The sequence below is a fragment of the Typopeltis vanoorti genome, chromosome 6 (genome assembly GCF_054136105.1).
Source record: "Typopeltis vanoorti isolate ZY-2024b chromosome 6, IOZ_Tvanoo_1.0, whole genome shotgun sequence".
NCBI classification, from domain to species: domain Eukaryota; kingdom Metazoa; phylum Arthropoda; class Arachnida; order Uropygi; family Thelyphonidae; genus Typopeltis; species Typopeltis vanoorti.
This window is the reverse complement of record NC_143554.1, coordinates 30525913-30546551: the sequence shown is the minus strand read 5'-3', so window position 1 is coordinate 30546551 and position 20639 is coordinate 30525913. Positions and strand designations below refer to the sequence as shown.

Here is a 20639-nt window from a genome sequence, read left to right as displayed (position 1 = left end):
ATATGTTTTGTGTGATGGCCATGAACATGTGAACAAATACTGGATGAAAGCATAATGTGTGGAGAGAGAAAAACAGAACTGCTGAGAAAGGAGGTGGAAAGCACAGATTCAATTGAGGAGGCTGAATGAAGAGATTAGCAGACTGAACAGGTTGGCTAGTGCAAGAAAAATGAGAGCAGGCGTGAGGGAGTAAGGAAGTTTCAAAATAACTTTTAAAGTTAGAAAAAAATCCACAACAACAACAACAACAACAACAACAACAATGGTGATAATATACCTCCTTGTCAAACTCCTATTTTTATTATCCTTAAATCTTCTTAGTCTGGGCCAATGTTTTCTAAGATCCCTATAAGTCTAATGTAAGAGTCAGTGTAAAATTCTTCTTTGAAATCTATGAAGCAAAAGATAGACCTTTTTATACAATAAATAGTCTTTTGTGCATGTTCAAATGTTTAATATTACATTACTTGTGTTTTTGCCACTTCTAAATCCATATTGTTCTTCAGCTATAATTTTAATTATCAAGTTTTGATATCTATTCAATATCAGTCTAAAAAATAATTTTAAGAGGCATTGTTCTTTAAGCTAATTGTTCTGTAATCTGCCCATCTCAAAGAGTTTGACTTTTTTTGATTATGGGATCGTTATCAGTTGGTTGCTGATTATGCAAAGTTAGGAAGAAGTATGAGGAGCAGAGCATATGTTACTTTGGAGGAGGATCTCAATAGATATGTAATGTTATATTAATGTTATATCTTATATATAATCAGGAAAGGAACTAAAGCTGTTGGTTTAATGTTGCAAAGTTATGTCTTATCACAAAATATCCTAGGAGGGACCTCCCACAATGAGTCTTGATAGACTTTGTGTTTCCTAGGAAGGACCTCATACAATGAGTCTTTTGACTCCATGGAAGCCTGAATAATAATAATAATAATAATAATAAGTATAAGGTCTTGAAATCTGGTAGGCAGTGTATACTCTGCATTGGGATACAGAGAATACAATTAATAGAGAAATTTTGAAGGAGGTGGAGGAGATGAGCTATCTGGGTGTGATCATAGGAAGGCACTTGAAGTTTAGTGATCATATTGCTAAAATTGTAAGATTACAACAGATTATGGCAATGATTAGGGCCTTCACATTCAAGTCTCTGTTAATGATAGCAGAGGAATTATGACTGCTGAGAGTGGAGGTTAAAAAACTGCAACACATGTGATGACTTTAAGGATACTTAGTCTGAGAATGAATAAATGAACAATATATAAAATGCTGCTGTAAGACTGGAAATGTGCACAGAACAATGATCAAGAAAGGTATGGAGACATTGTTGGACAAATTGGAGTGGAGTGGTTAGCATCTCTGCTCTCCAACTAACAGGCTGTGAATTTGAATCCCACTATGGAAATGGAATATTTGTGAACTGTCCTTAGGCAGGAGATTCACTGTCTGGTGTGAGACCACTGTCCTGCTTACTGGAGACCTGAAGTGGCTTGGAAAAGTAGCCATGTTTGGTTCTCTAGAGCAAGGTTTCCAGACTATGTAAGATATAAATAACAAATACCAAAAAATATAACATTAATAAAAGTAGAAAAAAATCTTTAGCTGATGATGGTAATAATGTACTATAGGTTTACTCATGCATTATACATTTAAAAATTTTTTGTAGGTGGGAGTCACAAAATAAAGTAAAAAGATAGTGATGCTAATGGGAATATTAATTATGGAAATATGTCTTGGAAAGAGAAGATAGCATTTTGAAGGAAGGAGTAAACTTCTGGATATTTTAAGGGAGCTCTGCCTTAGACAGCAAATGCAGGATGAAACATGTAGTTTTGGAGTATTGGATTATGAAAGCCTCAGAAAATGTAATTATGAATGAGATATCAAAAATGATCATCACAGTACTGACTTTGGAGGTGTTCATGCAGAGGAGGATTTCACTGAGAACAAGATATTATGCAAATTTATGTGGTTAACTTGCATCAATACCAAGGAATGATAAACAGTGATGAAAAAAAATTAACATAACATAACATAATATAGGAATGATTAAAACATACCTGACAGAGGCAATGCACAACCCTATAGATGGCTGACATGAATATAAAGAATGACCATAATGGAAATTATGCAAGCAATGTGGAAATTAAATTGTTATGAAAAAGTTATAAGATATCAAGAAATGAGGGTTAAAAGAAGCATGCTAGAAAAATGAGAATCATGTAAAGGATAAAAAAGAGAAAAACCTGCTAAGACAAGAAAGAGCCCAATAAGAGAGAAGATTAGTCAATCAAACCAAAATAAATCCAAGGAAGTTCTTCAATCATGTGGCAAGCAAGAGAAAGAATGATTAGAGAAGAGAGGACATAGTGGAATTATTTAATGAGCATTTTGTCAATATATGTCATACCAATATGAATGATGATGTTATAAATGTTCTGAAGGATGGCAAACAATACAGGGATCAGAAGGGACTAAAACTAACATGTTCAAAATGGTGAGTAAACAACTAGATATTAATGAAACTGAGAGGAGAATGTTGGATGATATACTATCATGTATTTTTGAGAACATGCAGAGAAATTAACATAGTAACTGTTCTTTGGGATATGAAGACAGATTGAGAGAATACAGTTTGTGAAGCCTTGTGATTAGGAGGAAGAGAGGGGGATATTATTGAGACTAAGGGTAAAGGATTGTTACCAGGTTAATGGGGAAGAAATTTTTCATAGAATGGGAGAAGGAGCTAGAACAAGGGGACATCCCTGGAAGCTGTATAAGACATGCTGGCAGGGGCATAGGAGAAGGTTCTTTGCATGGAGAGGTTAGTGAGTGGAATGCATTGCCTGATGTTGTGGTGAATGCAGATATACTGAACGAGTTTAAAGAATGGTTTGATAAGCTTTGTGTGTAACAGTGTGTACCTCCTGTGATGAGTCTTTTGATGCCATAGAGATTTAGTGTTAATAATAATAACTGGCAATGTGAATTCAATGTTGCAAAATGTAAGATTTTAAAATTTGGAAAACAAAGATGGGTTGCAGAATTTATGCTTGGTGAGAATATATTGTTGGAGGTAGAGGAAATAAGAGATCTGGGGATGATAGTGGATAAGGATCTAAAATTTAGGGGACACATCGCCAAAATTGTGAAGACAACAAAAGACTTCTGGGAATGATGCGGAGGACACTGACGTGTAGAAGTAGGGAGATTCTTGTTCCATTGTATAAGGCTTTGATTAGGCCACACATGGACTATTGTGCCCAGATTTGGTCACCGGGTTTTCAGAAGGATAAAGAAATGTTGGAAATGGTCCAAAGGAGACTGACTAAGGTAGTTTCTGACCTCTGGAATGTCGAGTATGAGGAAAGATTGAGAAGATGTAATTTGCAGAGTCTGGTGGACAGGCAGAAGAGGGGGAGATATGATAGAGACCTACAAGTTGGTAAGAAGTTGTTATAGGATCAATGCTGGAGAAGTTTTACAGAGAATAGTGGGAGATCAGGGGAGAACCGGAGGTCATCCCTAGAAACTGTATAAAGAGAGTGTGAGTAGGGGAGTGAGAGACAGATTTTTTTCATGCAGAGTTGTGAATGATTGGAATGCCTTGCCTGAGAATGTGGTGTCTGCAAAGAGTTTGAATGTGTTTAAAACATGGCATGATGAGCTGTGTGTGTGATAAAAGGACCTCCCAGATGAGCCTTTGACTCCATGAGGTCTTGGGGTGGTAATAATAATAATAATAATAATGTCTTTAACTAGCTTGTTTAATGAGCATTGCAATATGGATGTCTCAAAAGAAGTACAAAAGAGTGATGTTGAGACGGCATGTACATTAATCTATGTATTTTCAGGTGTATTAAGAATGCTATGCCTAGAATGCCAACATTCCAAAATGCTATTCCTAGCTATCCTCTCTAGTGACTTGAGATGTTGGCTAGGAATAGCATTCTCCATGAGATTTAGCAAGTGTGACTGTTGTTTTAAAAGCCAACTTGCATTTTATGAAAAATATGATTGATAATGCTGAACAAGGAAGTTGCAGAAAGTGATATTTTTGGACTTCACAAAAACATTTGACAGATAGCCAAACATCATATTGCTGCTATGACAAATAGCAAGTTATGTACAAGTAGATAGCAATGGATAATAGATTGTTCAGATTTTATACTCATAACAGCAATGGAGATCACTAATAGGAAGATGAAGAGAGAAGGAGTACTGTTAATGATAGCAGAGGAATTTGTCACCTTTAAGAGTGGAAGCAGAAAGTAGTTATGCATATGATTTAGTACATATAGTACATATTGAAGCACTTTAGTGTGAATTAGTGTGAATATTGTGAACATTTGGAATTAACAGAATAGTATATCTAATAGGATATTATTAATAGACCAAGGTATGTGGGGAGCACTGACTGTTAAATGCTTAGACAAATTAGTTGGCAAGTAAAAGGAAAGCGATCCAAATAGGAGATTTTAGTTGTAGAAATGCAAATTGGAAGGAAGAGATAGTGCATGAAAACAAGAGCAAAATTTATTAAGTTTCTGAGTGATAACTATCTTAAGCAGAATGTGATGGAAGCAACACAAGGTTTTTCAGGTGTTGGATTTGGAAGAAATTCTCACACAGTGGTTGTGAATGAGATATCAACACTGTCACCAGTTGTTGAAAGGGATCATGAGCTTCTGTTTTGGTAACTGGTCAAACAGGAAAAGGTTCTTGTTGAGAAGGTATATATATGTGAAATTACAAGATAGGTGATTATGAGTAGTTCCAAAGTAAATTAGCATCAGCACTGTGAGTTGGTGAGCTGTCCACGTGGTTAGCCTAGTGGCTTTGCACTTCGCAACCATATGACTGGGGAAGGAATGTCCCAGGTTCAATTCCCATCGAAGATGTGAAGAATTTGAGGATCTTCCTCAGCCATAGCCAAGTTAGCTGGTCTTGGGCACGGGCAATAGGGTTTTTTCCGCTAGTTTATCTGGCGTTTTTCATCCCATAAGCAGGCAAACCGGCCCTGTGAACATACGCTGCTACAGTCAAAAATATATCCCTCCCAGCGGCAAGCTAGACTACAGGTCGGTTGGGAGTGGTACTAACAAGAAGTCATATCTAAGTAACACATGGACCCTGCATAGGAAGCGGGAATAATGCGTAGTGAAAGAAGACTGTGAGTTGGTGAGCTGTGGGGTAAAGACACTAACAGAGCATGGGAATTAATTAGGAAACATCTGACACATGCAGTGAGTAACTGTATACCAAATTAAAATACAGGAAGATGCCTGCATATATGCAAATAAATAGAATATGAGTGAGACAGATGAACAGTGAAATCAAGCAAGCAAGCAGAATGGGAAAAAAAGATGATATGGAGGAGATACAAGATGAATGTAGTGAAGAGATGTGTGAGGAATATAAATTGGAGACCAAAATGGTTGAGGGAGTGTATGATAAAAAAAAAAAGTACATTATATTTTTAGACAACCCACAAGAATTTTATCGATATGCTGCAAGTAAATGAAAGAATGAACATGAAAAAATAACTCTTCTGAATGCAGATGGCATGAGGGTGACAGATGCAGAAGAGGTTGTTCAATTAATATGTCCATTTTTCTAAAAGCTATCAACCTGGTATATGCAACATTGAGTTCACTGCTACCTCTTCCAAAGAAAATCAGGTGTATGAACAGGAGATATTAGAGCTGTTGCAAAACTGAATAAGAATTCAGCAGTAGGACTGATGAGATATCAGCACAGGTGCTATAAGAGTGTTCAGCTGAACTAGCTATTCCTTTGACCAGGCTATATAATTTGAGTCTCAGAACAGGGAAGATTCCGCAGGAATAGAAAGAATGTATGGTAATCCCGTTGCACAAGGGTGATGCTAAGACCGATGTATCCAACTATTGACCAAGCAGTGCCTCAGGAGTGGTAGTGAAGATTTTGGAAAACTCAGTTAGGGCTCGAATTCAGAAGTGGGTTGACAGCGAATCTCTACTTTGTAATGAACAGCACGGGTTTACTTAGTGAAGGTCATGTTTTAGCAACTTGCTCATATTCTATAACAATGCTACTATTGAACGAGACAAGGAAAAAGGATACACAATGATACTTTTGGATTTTGCTAAGGCATTTGACAGAATATAGCATGGAAGACTGTTATATAATAGGAGAATATGGGTTTTGATTATAAAATATTAGCATGGTTAACACGTTCGCTGCCACGTTCCTTCGGCATAGTCTGTTCCCGTATGCCAAGCAATTTCACTTCTTCAAGGTCAGTACGGTAATCTCGTTGCCAGAGGTAAGCGTCATACGAGTATACTTGTAGTTGGCTTGTGCAGAGCATATACTATCTATGAGAATACACAGTTTTGATGCTATTGTGAAATAGTGATTATGAAGATAGATTGAAAATTTGTAGAAATTTTCATTTCTTCATTTACAAAGACACTTGCAAACAGGAGAAAGAGGGGGGGGTGACATGATTGAGACATACAAACTTCTGAAAGGATCATACAGGATTTCAGTTGATGGAATTTTTCATTTTATCAAGCATGTGGAAAAGACAAGAGGGTATCTATGGAAGCTGAGAATGAATTCCGCTAGGAAGTGGGTGAGGGCTAGATTTTTCTCTCATAGGATTGTGCATTATTGGAATGGATTGCCAATGTGTTGTTGTGTGTATAAGCAGTGTGAATGAATTCAAGAATAAGTATGATAGCTGGTGCATGTAATATGTGGCCTCCCTCGATGAGTCCCTGACTCCCTGGAGGTCACTCTTAATAATCATAATAATAATAATGATGATGATGATGATGAGAGAAAATTGGCCAGTTTCTTCTGCTATGGCAAACAAGTGGAAGAATAATTAGATAAGATAAGAAGAATAAGAATAAAACGTGGCGCTAGTTTTAAAAGTGAGTGTAGTGGTAATTTTGAGCATGTAAAACATGTTTTTAATCAGTGTATAAGTGTGGCTTTTTGTCACAAACTTTTCAGTTTGGATACAAGTGTCCTTCAGTGGTGTTGTTGTTAAAATTTCTTTGTTGTTTATATTATGTTTAGCTACTTGTTTTTTCCACTACTTCAGCTTCTAAAGATGGCATCTTTAGCTTCTAAAGAAAACATATGTCAGTGGCACGAAGGCTTCTGTATGAAAGTCTGGCTTTGCCTTGGATTTTTCAGAGTGGATGTGTTGCAAAAACTGCTATATGTATTCACAGAAAAATGTGCAAGATCTGCTGAACTGTTTGGATAAACGAGAAGCATTACTACTACTACTACTCCTTGGCATTACAGTCCATTTAGGACCTGGGCCTGTCTCAGGATAGCCTTCCATTCTTCACGATTCTGTGCCTTGCTCCTCCAGTTCTTTACTCTCATTTTCTTTAAATCATCCTCCACATCGTCAAGCCATCTCCTTTTTGGTCGTCCTCTGGACCTAGATCCACCTGGTCCAGACATAAAGACCTTTTTTACGGCTCTATCATCTCCCATTCGCTAGACATGTCCTAGAACATGTCTCAGGATAGCCTTCCATTCTTCACGATTCTGTGCCTTGCTCCTCCAGTTCTTTACTCTCATTTTCTTTAAATCATCCTCCACATCGTCAAGCCATCTCCTTTTTGGTCGTCCTCTGGACCTAGATCCACCTGGTCCAGACATAAAGACCTTTTTTACGGCTCTATCATCTCCCATTCGCTGAACATGTCCTAGCCATCTCAGTCTTCTCACCTTTATTTCAATAATAATATCCACTTCATTGAATTTCTCCATTATTTCTTTGTTATTCCTCACTCTCCAAAGTCCATTCTCATTAATTGGGCCAAAGATCTTTCTTAATACCTTTCATTCCCATATTTGTAATTGGTTTTGATCTCTCTTGATCACTGTCCATGTTTCGCAGCCATACAAAAGCACAGGTTTGACGATTACTTTATATAGCTGGATTTTACTTTTTATCGAAATCAAATCCGATTTTAATAGTGGCTGAATACTATAATAAGTTCTATTTGCAGCAGCTATTCTATAGGTAATTTCAACTGACATATCATTACTTTCTGTTATTACTGAACCCAAATATTTGAACTGCTGGACTCGTTCAAAGGTTTCTTCATCTACTGTGAAACTTTTGGCTATTTCCCAATTTTTGTTTATCTCTGGCAACAATTAAGTATTTTGTTTTAGTTTCGTTTGTTTGTAGTCCCATTTTCCTTGCCTCCTCTCTCATTTGTCTATAACCTTCTCTAAGGCTTCTCTCAGTCCTTGCAATACAGTCCACATCATCCGCAAAAGCCAAAAACTGTAGACTTCTATTCATAATAGTTTCACCTCTGTTTATAATTACATTTCGTATTACCCTTTCAAGGCATAGGTTGAAAAGCATTGTTGATAGTTGATCTCCTTTCGTAATCCTTTGGTAATCCTGAACTCAGGTGTGAGTTCGCCCTGTATTTGCACTCTACCCATGGTATTTCTGAGTGTCATTTTAACTAATCTTATCAGTTTAGGTGGAATTTAGAATTCCTTCATGACTTTAAATAGCTTATCTCTATCGATGTTATCATAGGCTTGTTTAAAGTCCACAAACAAATGGTGCAGATTGATATTGAACTCGTAGCATTTCTCCATTATAGTTCGTACTGTAAAAATCTGGTCTGTTGTTGATCTATCATACCTAAAGCCACATTGGTAGTCGCCCAGCGTTTTTTCTATAAAGGGTTCCAATCTAGTTGCCAGTACCCTTGCAAATATTTTGTAAATTACTGCTAACAGTGATATTCCTCAATAATTTTGCACAGAGACTTGTCATTTTTCTTATGTATAGGAACAATAATAGCAGTGTACCATTCAGTAGGCATAGATTCAGTTTCCCATACCTCTGACAAGCACTTATGTATTTTGATTAATAGTGATTGCCCACCATATTTTAATAGCTCAACTGGTATTCCATCTTCACCAGGTGCTTTATTATTTTTCATTCTCTTTAGGGTTAATTCCACCTCGTTTAATTCTGGTGCTTCCTCTGTCTCAGCTTTTCCCATACTTGCCAGGGGTTGTTAAACTCGTCTTCTTCTGGAACGTCATTTTCCAAGCTTGTTTTGTCCTGAAGGAGATCTTCAAAATATTCTGCCCACCTTCTCAAAATGTCCTCCTTTCCACTGAGCAAGTTTCCCTCATGGTCTCTGCAGAAAGTTGTTCTGGGTTGAAATCCGCCTCGAATTTCCTTTATCTTATTATACATTTTTTTAATTTGTCCTGTATTCTTCAAAATCTAAATTTCAGTTAGCCTTGCCTTTTCCCATTCACGTTTCTTTCGTCTACAAATCTTTTTGGCTTGTTTTCGTTTTTCTCTATATTCATTCTCATTTGCTCGAGTTTTTCATCCAAGCATCTTTAGACGAGCTGTATTTCTGTCTTCAACACATTTTCTACATTCCAAATCATACCATTCATTTCTTTTATCATTGTTTCTGAATCCCAGGACTTCTTCAGCCACTTTAGAAATTTTATTCTTGATCCATTCCCATTTTTTTATCTGTAGTCATATTATTTATATGTTCATCCTCATTTATTTCTTCTCTCAATCTTTCAATATATTTTTGTCTGATTTTTCCATCTTTTAATTTTTGGATGTCATATCTTGGTGTTCTCTTTCCTCTACCTACTTTATTAATTTTTATCCTTTGTTTATATTTAATTCTTAAAAAGTAATGATCACAATCCGCTTCTTTAAAACTTCTTGCATCAGTGATATCTGTCGCATGTCGTCTATCAATCATCACATGATCTATCTGATTTTCCATTATTCCATCTGCCGATCTCCAGGTAACTTTATGTACTTTTTTATGTGGAAAACAGGTTGTACATATAATCATATTTTTGCTACTTGCAAAATCAATTAGTCTCATGCCATTTTCATTACTTTCTTCGTGTGCGCTATCTCTTCCAATTGTTGGTCAGAAGGTCTCTTAATTTCCTATTTTGGCATTCATGTCTACTAGAACCATTTTTACATCCTGTTTCGGTGCCTGATCATGTATCTTCTCCAATAATTCATAGAAATTCATCTTGTCTTCTTCACAAGAGTCCTCAGTTGGTGCATGTGCACATATAAGTGAAATATTGAATATCTTAAACTTTATTCTCAGTACACAAAGTCATTCATTAACTGGTCTAAAACAAGAACCAAGTGTTTCCATTTTTTATTAACCAAAAATGAGGTGCCAAAGGCTTTTTGATCTCCTCCACTGTAAAAAATAGTATGTGTTCTGGTATCAAATATGCTACTTCCTTTTCATCTCACCTCCTGCAATGCTGTTATCTGCACTCTATATCTCTGTAGTTCCTCACACACTCTCTTCAGTGTTCCTGGTCTGTTCAAGAAATGTCTGGAATGTCTTGAGCCTGTTGAATGTCAGGCTCAAGACATTCCAGCTTCCAAACCAATATTCATAATCCTTTTTCTGTTGTCCAAGTTGTTCCGCGAAGTCCGTCTGGCTAATTTTCCTGATATACATCTGAAGAGGATATTAGACAGCTAAAGGAGAGATTGGCTGATGATAAGGAGAAGGAGGAAGTTAATGTTATAAAGAAAGAATCAAAGGCTAGTCATATATCAGTGTATGGAGACTCAATCATTAGAGGTGTGATTAGTAATAAAGTGCACAAAACATGCTTTCCTGGTGGAACAATAAAGCAAATAACTGATGCGTTGCAGAAAAGGAAATACTGGGCATCAGAATTAGTGGTAGTCGTGGGCACAAATGACTTAGTTGGGGAGAAGAAGAATGTTGATAGAAACTTGAGGAAGTTGTTACAGCAAGTAAAGAAGAATAGTGTTGTTGGGAAAGTCATAGGCATGTTGCCCAGATATGATAACAGTGAATTCAGAAGGAGAGCAGAGATAATGAATAATAAGATGGCTGAGTTGTGTGAGGCAAAAGGGGTTCAATTTGTAAATCTGTGGAGTGAATTTGAAGGGAAGTTCAAATGGTATAAATCTGATGGATTACATTTGAATGGGTTTGGTTTTGGGCATTTAGAAAGGCTAATGTTTTCTGAGAAGGCACAGAGTCAAGAAGCTAATGTAGCAAATGATCAGAGTCTACCTGTGAAACAGGATAGCACAAATCAAGAGGTTGTACAGCAGGAGGAAGATGGATATGAGGTTGAAGATGTGGTGCAGCAGCACAAGGTGGTGGAATGTATAAAGATGAGACAGGTAAGAATGAAAATCACAGTCAGGATCAGGGAAATCCTGACTACACCTTATGCTCTTCATGTATCTGATCACTAGATCAGATCCATGAAAAGTATAAGGTGCAGCCTAGGAAGGTGACGAGCATGGTAAAGAAAAAAAAGTGCAGTATGAGAGGAGATTGGCTGGTCAGACCAAGGTTAACTCGAGGGAATTTTTCTGCTATATGGCAAGCAAGAAGTAGAATAATTATGACAGACTAACACTGGTGGATAGTCATGGAAGCAGACTAATAACTACAAAAGATATAGTGGAATTATTGAAAGAGCACTTTATCAGTATATATCATACTGGTATAAATTATCCAGTACAATATATAGCAGAGAGGCAAGTATTAGGAGAATTGGAAGTGAAAGAAACAGAGGTGTATCAGATGTTGGTTGGGTTAGATGTGAATAAGGCTGTGAGAATGGATGACATATCACCATGTATGCTTAAGGAATGTGTGCACCACAGTTGGTTATGCCCTTGCCATGGTTATTTAATGAAAGTCTTGCAGTGGGTAAGGTTCCTAAGGAGTGGAAAGAGGGTCACACATAGTACCACTCCACAAGCATGGTTCTTGTGGTTCTAAGACAGAAGTCTCCAACTATAGGCCAGTCTATATAACTGCAGTTGTGGTCAAGGTGTTGGAGAGATTGTTAAGGAATAGAATACAGAATTGAGTTGATGGACATGGCATTCTTTATGAAGGTCAGCATGGATCTATAAAGGGTAGGTCCTGTTTCAGTAATTTACTTGCATTTTATGATAAGGTGATAAGTGTGTTAGATAAGAGAGAATCATATATAGTGATATTCTTAGACTTTGCAAAAGCGTTTGAAAGATTACCACATGATAAGTTGGTATACAAGCTGCAGAGGATGGGAATAGACAGTATATTGGTTAGATGGATCAGAGAATGGCTCTCTGAACAATACCAGCAGATTGTGTATGATGGAGCAGTGTCTTAAAAAAGAAGGGTAACCAGTGGTGCACCCCAGGGTTTTGTTCTTGAGCCCCTGCTGTTTAACTTGTTTGTAAACGATATATTCAAGTGGTTTGCAAAAGGATGAAGAGATATTGGATAGAATCCAGAGGCAATTATACTCAATAGACTCAACATACCAAATACTCTCGTATGTTGAGTATGAAGAAAGGTTGAGAAGATGCAATTTACAGAGTCTAGTGGATAGAAGAAAGAGTGATAATATAGGGATGTACCAGTTGGTAAGGAGTTATTTTAGAATTAATGTTGAAGAGGTTTTTTGTAACATGGCAGGAGATGGAGGGGGAGAATAAGAGGTCTTCCTTGGAAGCTGTATAAGGAAGGTGTGAGTAAGGAAGAGTTTTTTACATGGAGAGTTGTGAATGCTTGAAATGCATAGCGGTGTGATAAGCTGTGTGTGTGTGTGTGTATGAATTTTTTCCAAGACCTCAATGTAGTCTTTAATTGCATAGGTGATTTGGGATAATAAGTAAAGTAATTGCTCTAACATTGTTGTGTCCATAAATTCTACACAGTAGCTACAAAGTCTATGACATTGACAAGTAAAGATTAGGAAGTGGTTATAACATCATACAAAGCTTTAATCGAACTAATTATGGAATGTCATGTGTAAATTTAACCATGTCAATTAAATTTAAGTAAATTAACTTTTTAATTTAATTATTTATAATTAAATTTAATTTGATTAAATTAACCATGTTGATTTAAATACCTCTGTGATGGGAAACTTTGGTGATGTTCAAGAGAAATGAGTAATTAAGGCAATAACCAGCTTTGGATTGCTGGTTTTGAGGAAGATGTTGAGAAAAGGTAAATTTGAGATTTTAATGGATACTTTTACACACCTTCCAGCAAGATGTTTAAAAATTATAACAGGAAGTCAGGTAAGAATATAGTTTGTAAGGGTGGGACAGATTTTTTGCTTGAAATATGGCAAATGATTGAAATCAGTTTCCAGAAGCTGCCATGAGCACTTTGTCAATAAATTATTTTAAGGAAAGGTACAATAGGCATTATGTGAATAATGATTAGTGTGAGATTCCCACAAAGAGGGGACTCTAGAGAGATGCCTGTGTAATAATAATAATTATTATTATTTTCTTGAACGCCATAAAGTCACAAGACTTATTATGAGAGGTCAATGCTGGTCAACACAAAGTCTATTGTACTACTCTAGAAAGTCATCCACCATTTACACTTTCACTATCCTTTAAGCTTACATCTTACCCTTTTACTCACTACTTCCTTTTTCAACTTCCAAGAATGGCTCCTTGTCTGTATTCCTTACCTCCATTCTACCATACGAAAACTCTCTCCGGTGCTAATCCAATAAAAACCCTTCAACAGCTTAAATGACTCAGTCATACGAGGGTGGTCTGAAAAGTTCTCGGCCTCGACCATAGATGGCAACACTATGGGCAAGATTTTTTTTTTCTAAGTTGGTACACCTGTCATAAGCACCCATGTGAAATTGCAAGTCATTCATCAAGTAGTTTGTTTTATACATCTGTCTGAAGCAAAGTGTTGTCTGTATCCCTTGAAATGGATAAAATTGAGTATCATGAAGTTATAAAATTCTTTGTAAAAGAAAGTTTAACACCAAAAGAAATTCATTCGAAGTTGATGAAAGATTATGAGTACTCTTCTCCTTCATTTTCGACAATTAAGAAATGGGCTTCCTAGTTTAAACATGGCTGTACCAGCCTTGAAGATGATCCACGTGAAGGACGTCCAAAAATGTGTAACAACACCAGAAATCGTTGATCAAGTACATGAAGTCAAAGAGCATGAAATTTCTGAGACTATAGGCATTTCAAACGAACGTGTAGGATATATTTTGAATAAAGAATTGCACATGAAAAAGCTTTCCACAAGATGAGGGCCGTGCTTGCTCACAGCAGATCAAAAATGCACTCCATGAAAATCTCTGAACAGTGCTTGGAGCATTTTAGCAAGAATAAAACTGATTTTGTGTGTCGATTTATTACTATGGATGAGAATTGGATTCACCATTACACACCAGAATCCAAATAGCAGCCAAAACAGAGGACAGAAGCTGTTTGTTCAGCACCAAAGAAGACAAATTCTTCTTCTCATCAGTATTTTGGAATGCCAAAGGCATTTTGTTTATTAATTATCTCGAAAAGGGTAAAACAATAACTGGGGAATATTATTCCAATCTTTTAACCAGACTAGATGAAAAACTTTGTGAGAAAAGACCTGGTTTACAGAAGAAAAAAATCATCTTTCATCAGGACAATGCACCTGCCCACAAAGGTGTTTTGGAAATGGGAAAATTAAGGGATCTGCACTATGAATTGTTGGAACATCCATCCTATTCCCCAGATTTGGCTCCCTCTGACCTCTGTCTCTTCCCAAACTAAAACTCTTCCTCACTGGTCAGCATTTTTCTTCAAATCAAGAGGTGATTGCAGCTGTAGAGGGGTATTTTGCAGATCTTACTGAGGACCACTACAGGGATGGGATAATCGTGCTGGAGCATCACTGAAATAAATTTATTAGTCTCAAGGGAGATTATGTTGAAAAATAAAAATGATTTTGAGATTATAAATTCGTTTTTTCATTGTTAGACCGAGAAATTTTCAGACCACTTTCATATTCCCCTTTCAACTTCTATCCAACAAGCTCTGCAGTCTGCATGCCTTCATTCCATCTTCATAACTAATATTGTATAGTCTTGAAATCATTTATATTATCTGTCTCTGTAACTCTGTCCAAAGTAACTTTATCCCCTTCAAATCCTGATAATGACATCCTAGCACAGAATTCCAGATGTGATCTGGAATTTACAGCAATGGAATTCATTTACAATGGGACTGCCTTCATTTTATCTCTAGTATTCAATGGCCTCCTCAATATTGCCGCAATTCTCTATGTTGTCTTGAAACGTTGCAATATGTTCTCTGAACTTCAAATTTTTATCTACAATCACCTCCAGATCCCTTGCATCATCCTCTTCCATAATGCCACCAAATGAGTACCAGATATACCATCTCTGGATCCCAAATTTCAAAACCTTATATTTTGTTGTATTAAACTGACATACCCATTTATTTGTCCACCTTATTCTTATTCAAATAAGAATAATAACAACTTATTCAAATCCTCTTGAACAGCCAACAATACTATTACTAACACCTCTTCCAAGCCTCACATCATCTGCAAACACTGAATATCTCCCAACAGTCCAGTGATAAGATCACTGACATAAAGATTCAAAAATAATGTTCCCAGTACAGAATCCTGTGGGACTCCACTTGTGACCTTCCTGCTCCATGATGCTCTTCCCCATATACAAGCCCTCCAATATGTATCAGAAAGCCGGTTACAAATCCAATCCACTAACCTGCTTTCCAAACCCAATGTTGAAACCTAAAAACCAACTTTTTGGGTGGCACCTCATCATATGCTTTTGCAAAAAAAAAAAAAAAAAAAAAAAGAAAAAAAAGATAATGATAGGTATACCTTACCCTCATCCACCACTGCTCTTGCTACTGTATTGCAGAAGGTAACAGAGTTACTAAAATGAGAGTGCCCTTTAACAAATCTATTCTGGCCTGAATAAATAATATTGCCTTCATATGCCCAATTCTTTATACATACAAGTTCTTTCCAATTTCTCCCAAATCTTAACAACCACACTTTAACCAATAGTCCAATACCTCCATTCTACCACAACTTTATCCATTGGTATTATCTTAACCCCCCCCTTCCACTCTCTGGGAGCTTGTCCCATTGCAAGACTTTCAAACATCCAGATTAATGGCACGTCCCTCTTAAAATGTGCCATCCAGTTCTCCCTGCCTTACTGAAATTTAGCATACTCAATATTTGGAATATATACTCTTTATTTACTTCTAATGCTTCATCCCTCCTTATCCCTCTAGGAATAAAGCCTGCTTTATCAGGATGAAATACTCTAATAAAGTGATCATTAAATAGCTGAACCATGTCATTTGCCTTAGTTACTAAAGTTCCATCTCTATCCATCAGGTTAATCCATCCATGGTTCTATCTTAACTCATACTCACCACATAGGGATAAAACTCCTTCGGATTTTCCTTGGACTGCAGTGCTAGTCTTCTCTAATATTCTAATTTTCTCCCCTTACTATACTAATCATCTTCCTAGTTTGAGACTTATACAACTGTTATCCACCTCTCTATATGTCTTCCATAATTTCTTTTTCACTGCAATTCTTGTATAGTTTCTCTAATCATTCATTTCATTCCATATTGCTTTATCTTCTTCATTTGAGTTGCATAATCTGCCAATGCTGTTAACAATTTTTCTTTTAGTATCTCCCATGCACTACCGACTGCTTTTCCTTCAAGTTATTTCATTGTATTGTTGCAAGCTGGTTTCTAAGTCTATAGTTGTCTGTCCTATAATGCCATATAAATTCTTTCTGACTTGATACTTCTACTCACCTATTTATATCCAAATGGGATAAAAATTTCAGGACTACATGATTACTCTCTCCAAATGGAAGCCAGTATGACATCTCACTCCCAATCAGATCCTCTGGTGCTATAACCACATCCAAAATGTTTGATCCTAGTACTCCATCCACCATGTGCTGCCTAAGAATCTTAATATTGCATGCTGCCTCCTCTGCTCAATTTATATTGCAAAGACTGAAATCCCACCCCAACCCTTAATGATCACTTGCTTTGCATTTGCCTAAATATTTCCTGCTGATCACCATCTATATTCCATGGTCTATAGCAACATCCCACTAAATATTTGTCCTGTAAACATCAATCTCTCGCCATATACTCTCAAAGCCATTAGTGTTATTTTCACTGTGATTCTCCACCCTGAGAAAGCACAATTCATATCGTATTACTAGTAACACTCCATTGCATTTACCTTTCCTATCCTGTCAAAATATGCTATACCATTTGATTTCAATCCCTGTTTTACTCTCCCTGCCAGTTAACCAAATTTCACTGATATCAATTTGTGAAGAGATCGAGTCAATCAATGCCACAAACTTATTTCCTTTATTCCTAATGCATCTAGCATTTGTATACAGAAAAAAAAAAGTGCATTGCTAGTATTCATATAGCTGTTGTTACACTTCACATACTCCACCTGGCTCTTTAATACAGTGTATACCTTCTCATTTCTTGAGTTACTATATTAATAATAATATAAATAATAATAGCCACTATAATTATAATAATATATAGAAAGCAGACATAATGGCATAATGACAAAAGGTAAATAAAAATTATGTTGGTCATTAATTCTTACCTCTTCAGACATTTGAGATCCAAAAGTCACCCAGGTTCCTGTAATGGTTAAACTGCTTATAAGAATACTTATGAAAATTTTCTACAATAGAAAACAAAACACAATATTAAAGAATATATATATAAAGTTAATAAAAATTTATCAATTTCATATTTTTACAGTTCAGACTCCTGACAGATAGTACACTCAACTTCAAAACTTGTATAATTCCATAAAAACATGGAAAGTAAAGAGTTGTCTGAGAAAAGAGGATGATCAAAGTGAGGAAAGAAGATCTAATATCTTAGCTAATATTCCATATGTGTATTAAATCAAGTAGCCTGTATGGTCAAGCAACGTTTTTTATTTTTTTCCCTCCCAAACCTAATTTTACTAGAATAGAAATGTTTCATTTTATATCTCCATAGTTTGCATCTATATGCATTCTTCCCACAATTTGTATGCTTTGTGGGGGTAGGAAGGTGATTGAACCAAAAGAAATAGTCGAGTTGCTGAGTGATCATTTTGCAAAGGTGTATCATCCAGGTGGTGATTTTACAGTTGCTGATGTTACAGAGATGCATATCAACATTGAGGTAGATGAAGAGGAGGTGTTCAGCATATTAAAAAATATGAATGTGAACATTTATATTTTGCAAGAGAATTGGCATTACCTCTGACAAACTTGTTCAATCTAAGTCTCATTTCTGGCAGGTTTCCAAGGGAGTGGAAAGGGGTAAGATAGTTCCATTGCATAAAGGTTGCTCCAAGACAGAGGTATCCAATTACAGAACAATTGATATATTGGAAGTGGTTATTAAACTATTGGAAAAGTTGGTGAAAGGTAAAATACAACAGTGAGTGGATAGGGATGCGATACTCTATAGTGGGCAGCATGATTTTGTAAAGGGTAGGTCCTGTCTTAGCCACTTATTCACATTTTATAATAAGGTGACAGCAGAATTGGATAAAGGTAATAGCTACATCATGATACTGTTCGCCTCTGCCAAGGCATTTGGCAGAATACCACATGGAAAACTATTACAAAAACAGACACTAAAGAGTGGTATATGGTGGGGTGGAATGTAGAATGAGTAGAATGATGGTGACTAATGGAGTACCTCAGGGTTTGGTACTAGGGCCACTACCCTTTAATTTGTATATCAATGACATAGAGAAAGATTTAAGATGGGATATTCAATTGTTTGTTGATGATGAAAAACTGGGGAGAGCAATAGTTGATAAAGATGATGTAGGATGATTTAAATAAATTGGTGTTGTGGGCAAAGGATATGATTGTCAATTTAATCTTGCAAAATGTAAGGTGATGCACTACAAGTTGAAAAGGTCATATATGGTGTATCATATTGATGGTATTGATTTGCAGGAAATTGATGAGGCTAGGGACTTGGAGATAAAGGTGGACAAAGAGTTAAAGTTCAGAGGGCATATTGCAAAAGTTGATAATATAGCTCAAAGAATTACTTGGATGTTGAAAAACACGCTAACAAGTAAAGATAAGTTATTATCCTTCTTTATAAGGCTATGATTTGGCCACATCTTGATTACTGTGCACAGATTTGGTCACCTGGGTTTCTTGGGGGACATGGAGATGGTCGAAAAGATTCAGAGATGAGTGACCAAGATGATGATAGGTCTGTGGAATACTCCCGATGAAGAAAGACTGAAGGTTTGTAGGTTATAAAGTTTAGTTGATAGGTGGAAAAGAGGGGACATGATAGAAACTTTTAAGATATTAAAGGGGTTTTATAAAATTAATGCAAGTGAAAATTTTCATTTATATTCAGAAAAATATATGACATTTATATTCAGAAAACTAGGGCTATCCATGGAAGTTGTATAAAGAGTGTGGTTAGTAGGGGTGTGCAGACCAAATTTTTTGCATGGAGAGTGGTGAGTGAGTGGAATGGATTGCCTGAATTGGTTGTGCCTGATGGTGAATGGATTCAAGGAGAGGTATGATAGAATTTGTGTGTATGATGGTTGTTTTGGGTCTCTCATGATGAATCGCCGGACTCCAATGAGATGCCGTAAATAATAATAATAATAAAACTATTAATAATAAAACTAAATAATAATAAGATTAATAATAATAAAACCATATCTGTAAGAGAGAAGCTAACTCCTTTAACTCAGATGTCTTTAAAAATCTTACTTATATCCAAGATGGGATTCGGAAACAGGTCACTTAAACAAAAGTGCCACATCATTCAAAGTGAGCCGCACTGTTCACACAATTATATAAATTTCTGATGATTTCCCTTACTGGAAATCACTGAACAGACAGTGACAATTTTTCTGTCAAATTTTAGGTTTCTGTGGTATGAACCATACTAATAAATGTTTCAAGATACATCTGTACTACCTAAATGCTGACTTTTATTAAATGCAGCTAAATAATAGCATATATACATGCTGGTTAAAGTTCATGTCAATGGCAATGAAGTACAGTACAGAGAAAGGAAATTCAACAATGGTTTAATGATTCCAATATATCGTCTCTATCAAAGAGGCATCACTGAGGTACATTATGAAACTAATGTACAAATGGGACACAAAGAGGGAAAGAATTACACTTACTGCTTAAAATCCTAGTAAGGGCACTCACTCTTCATGGGTGGCACTTTGTTCCTGTTATGTGGGAGGCCTTAAAATGATGGTTTACAAAGAGCAGCTGCCAACCAATTCTAAAAAAAAGTCTAATGTAAATGCACATTTAAGCTGACTACTCTGAATATTTAATAACTATCACATAAAAGAAGCAAATACTTTATTACCAATATTTCGCCTCCATTTACTGAGACATCCTTAAGGTTAGAGTAATCACAACATGATTACAAAAGGTACACAATGTAAAACAGAGTAAAACTATGAAATATTCAGCTAGTGTTGTCTGACTGTCCTCCTTTGGGTGCAGCCAAGGGTATTATCCTCCGGGAAAAAAAAAAAAAAAAATCAGACATCTTAATTACACAAAGTGAACACAGCTAGGGTATTCTGACACTAGCTTGGATGGAGGTCTGGTATTAATAATAATAATAATAATAATCATCATCATTCTTACTCATTGCCATATTATATACCCCTGGTGGCCAAACTGCG

At 36.2% G+C, this 20639-nt stretch overlaps 1 protein-coding gene across 1 annotated transcript in view; it reads right to left on the bottom strand.

Annotated features, from left to right (window-relative positions):
- LOC150105358 (voltage-gated potassium channel subunit beta-2-like) overlaps positions 1–20639 on the bottom strand; it is a 740084-nt gene that overhangs the window by 590335 nt on the left and 129110 nt on the right. The window contains exon 4 of the mRNA XM_090393939.1: positions 17538–17575. Within this exon, the coding sequence (XP_090250065.1) occupies positions 17538–17575 (38 nt within the window). The remainder of the gene's footprint in view (positions 1–17537; positions 17576–20639) is intronic.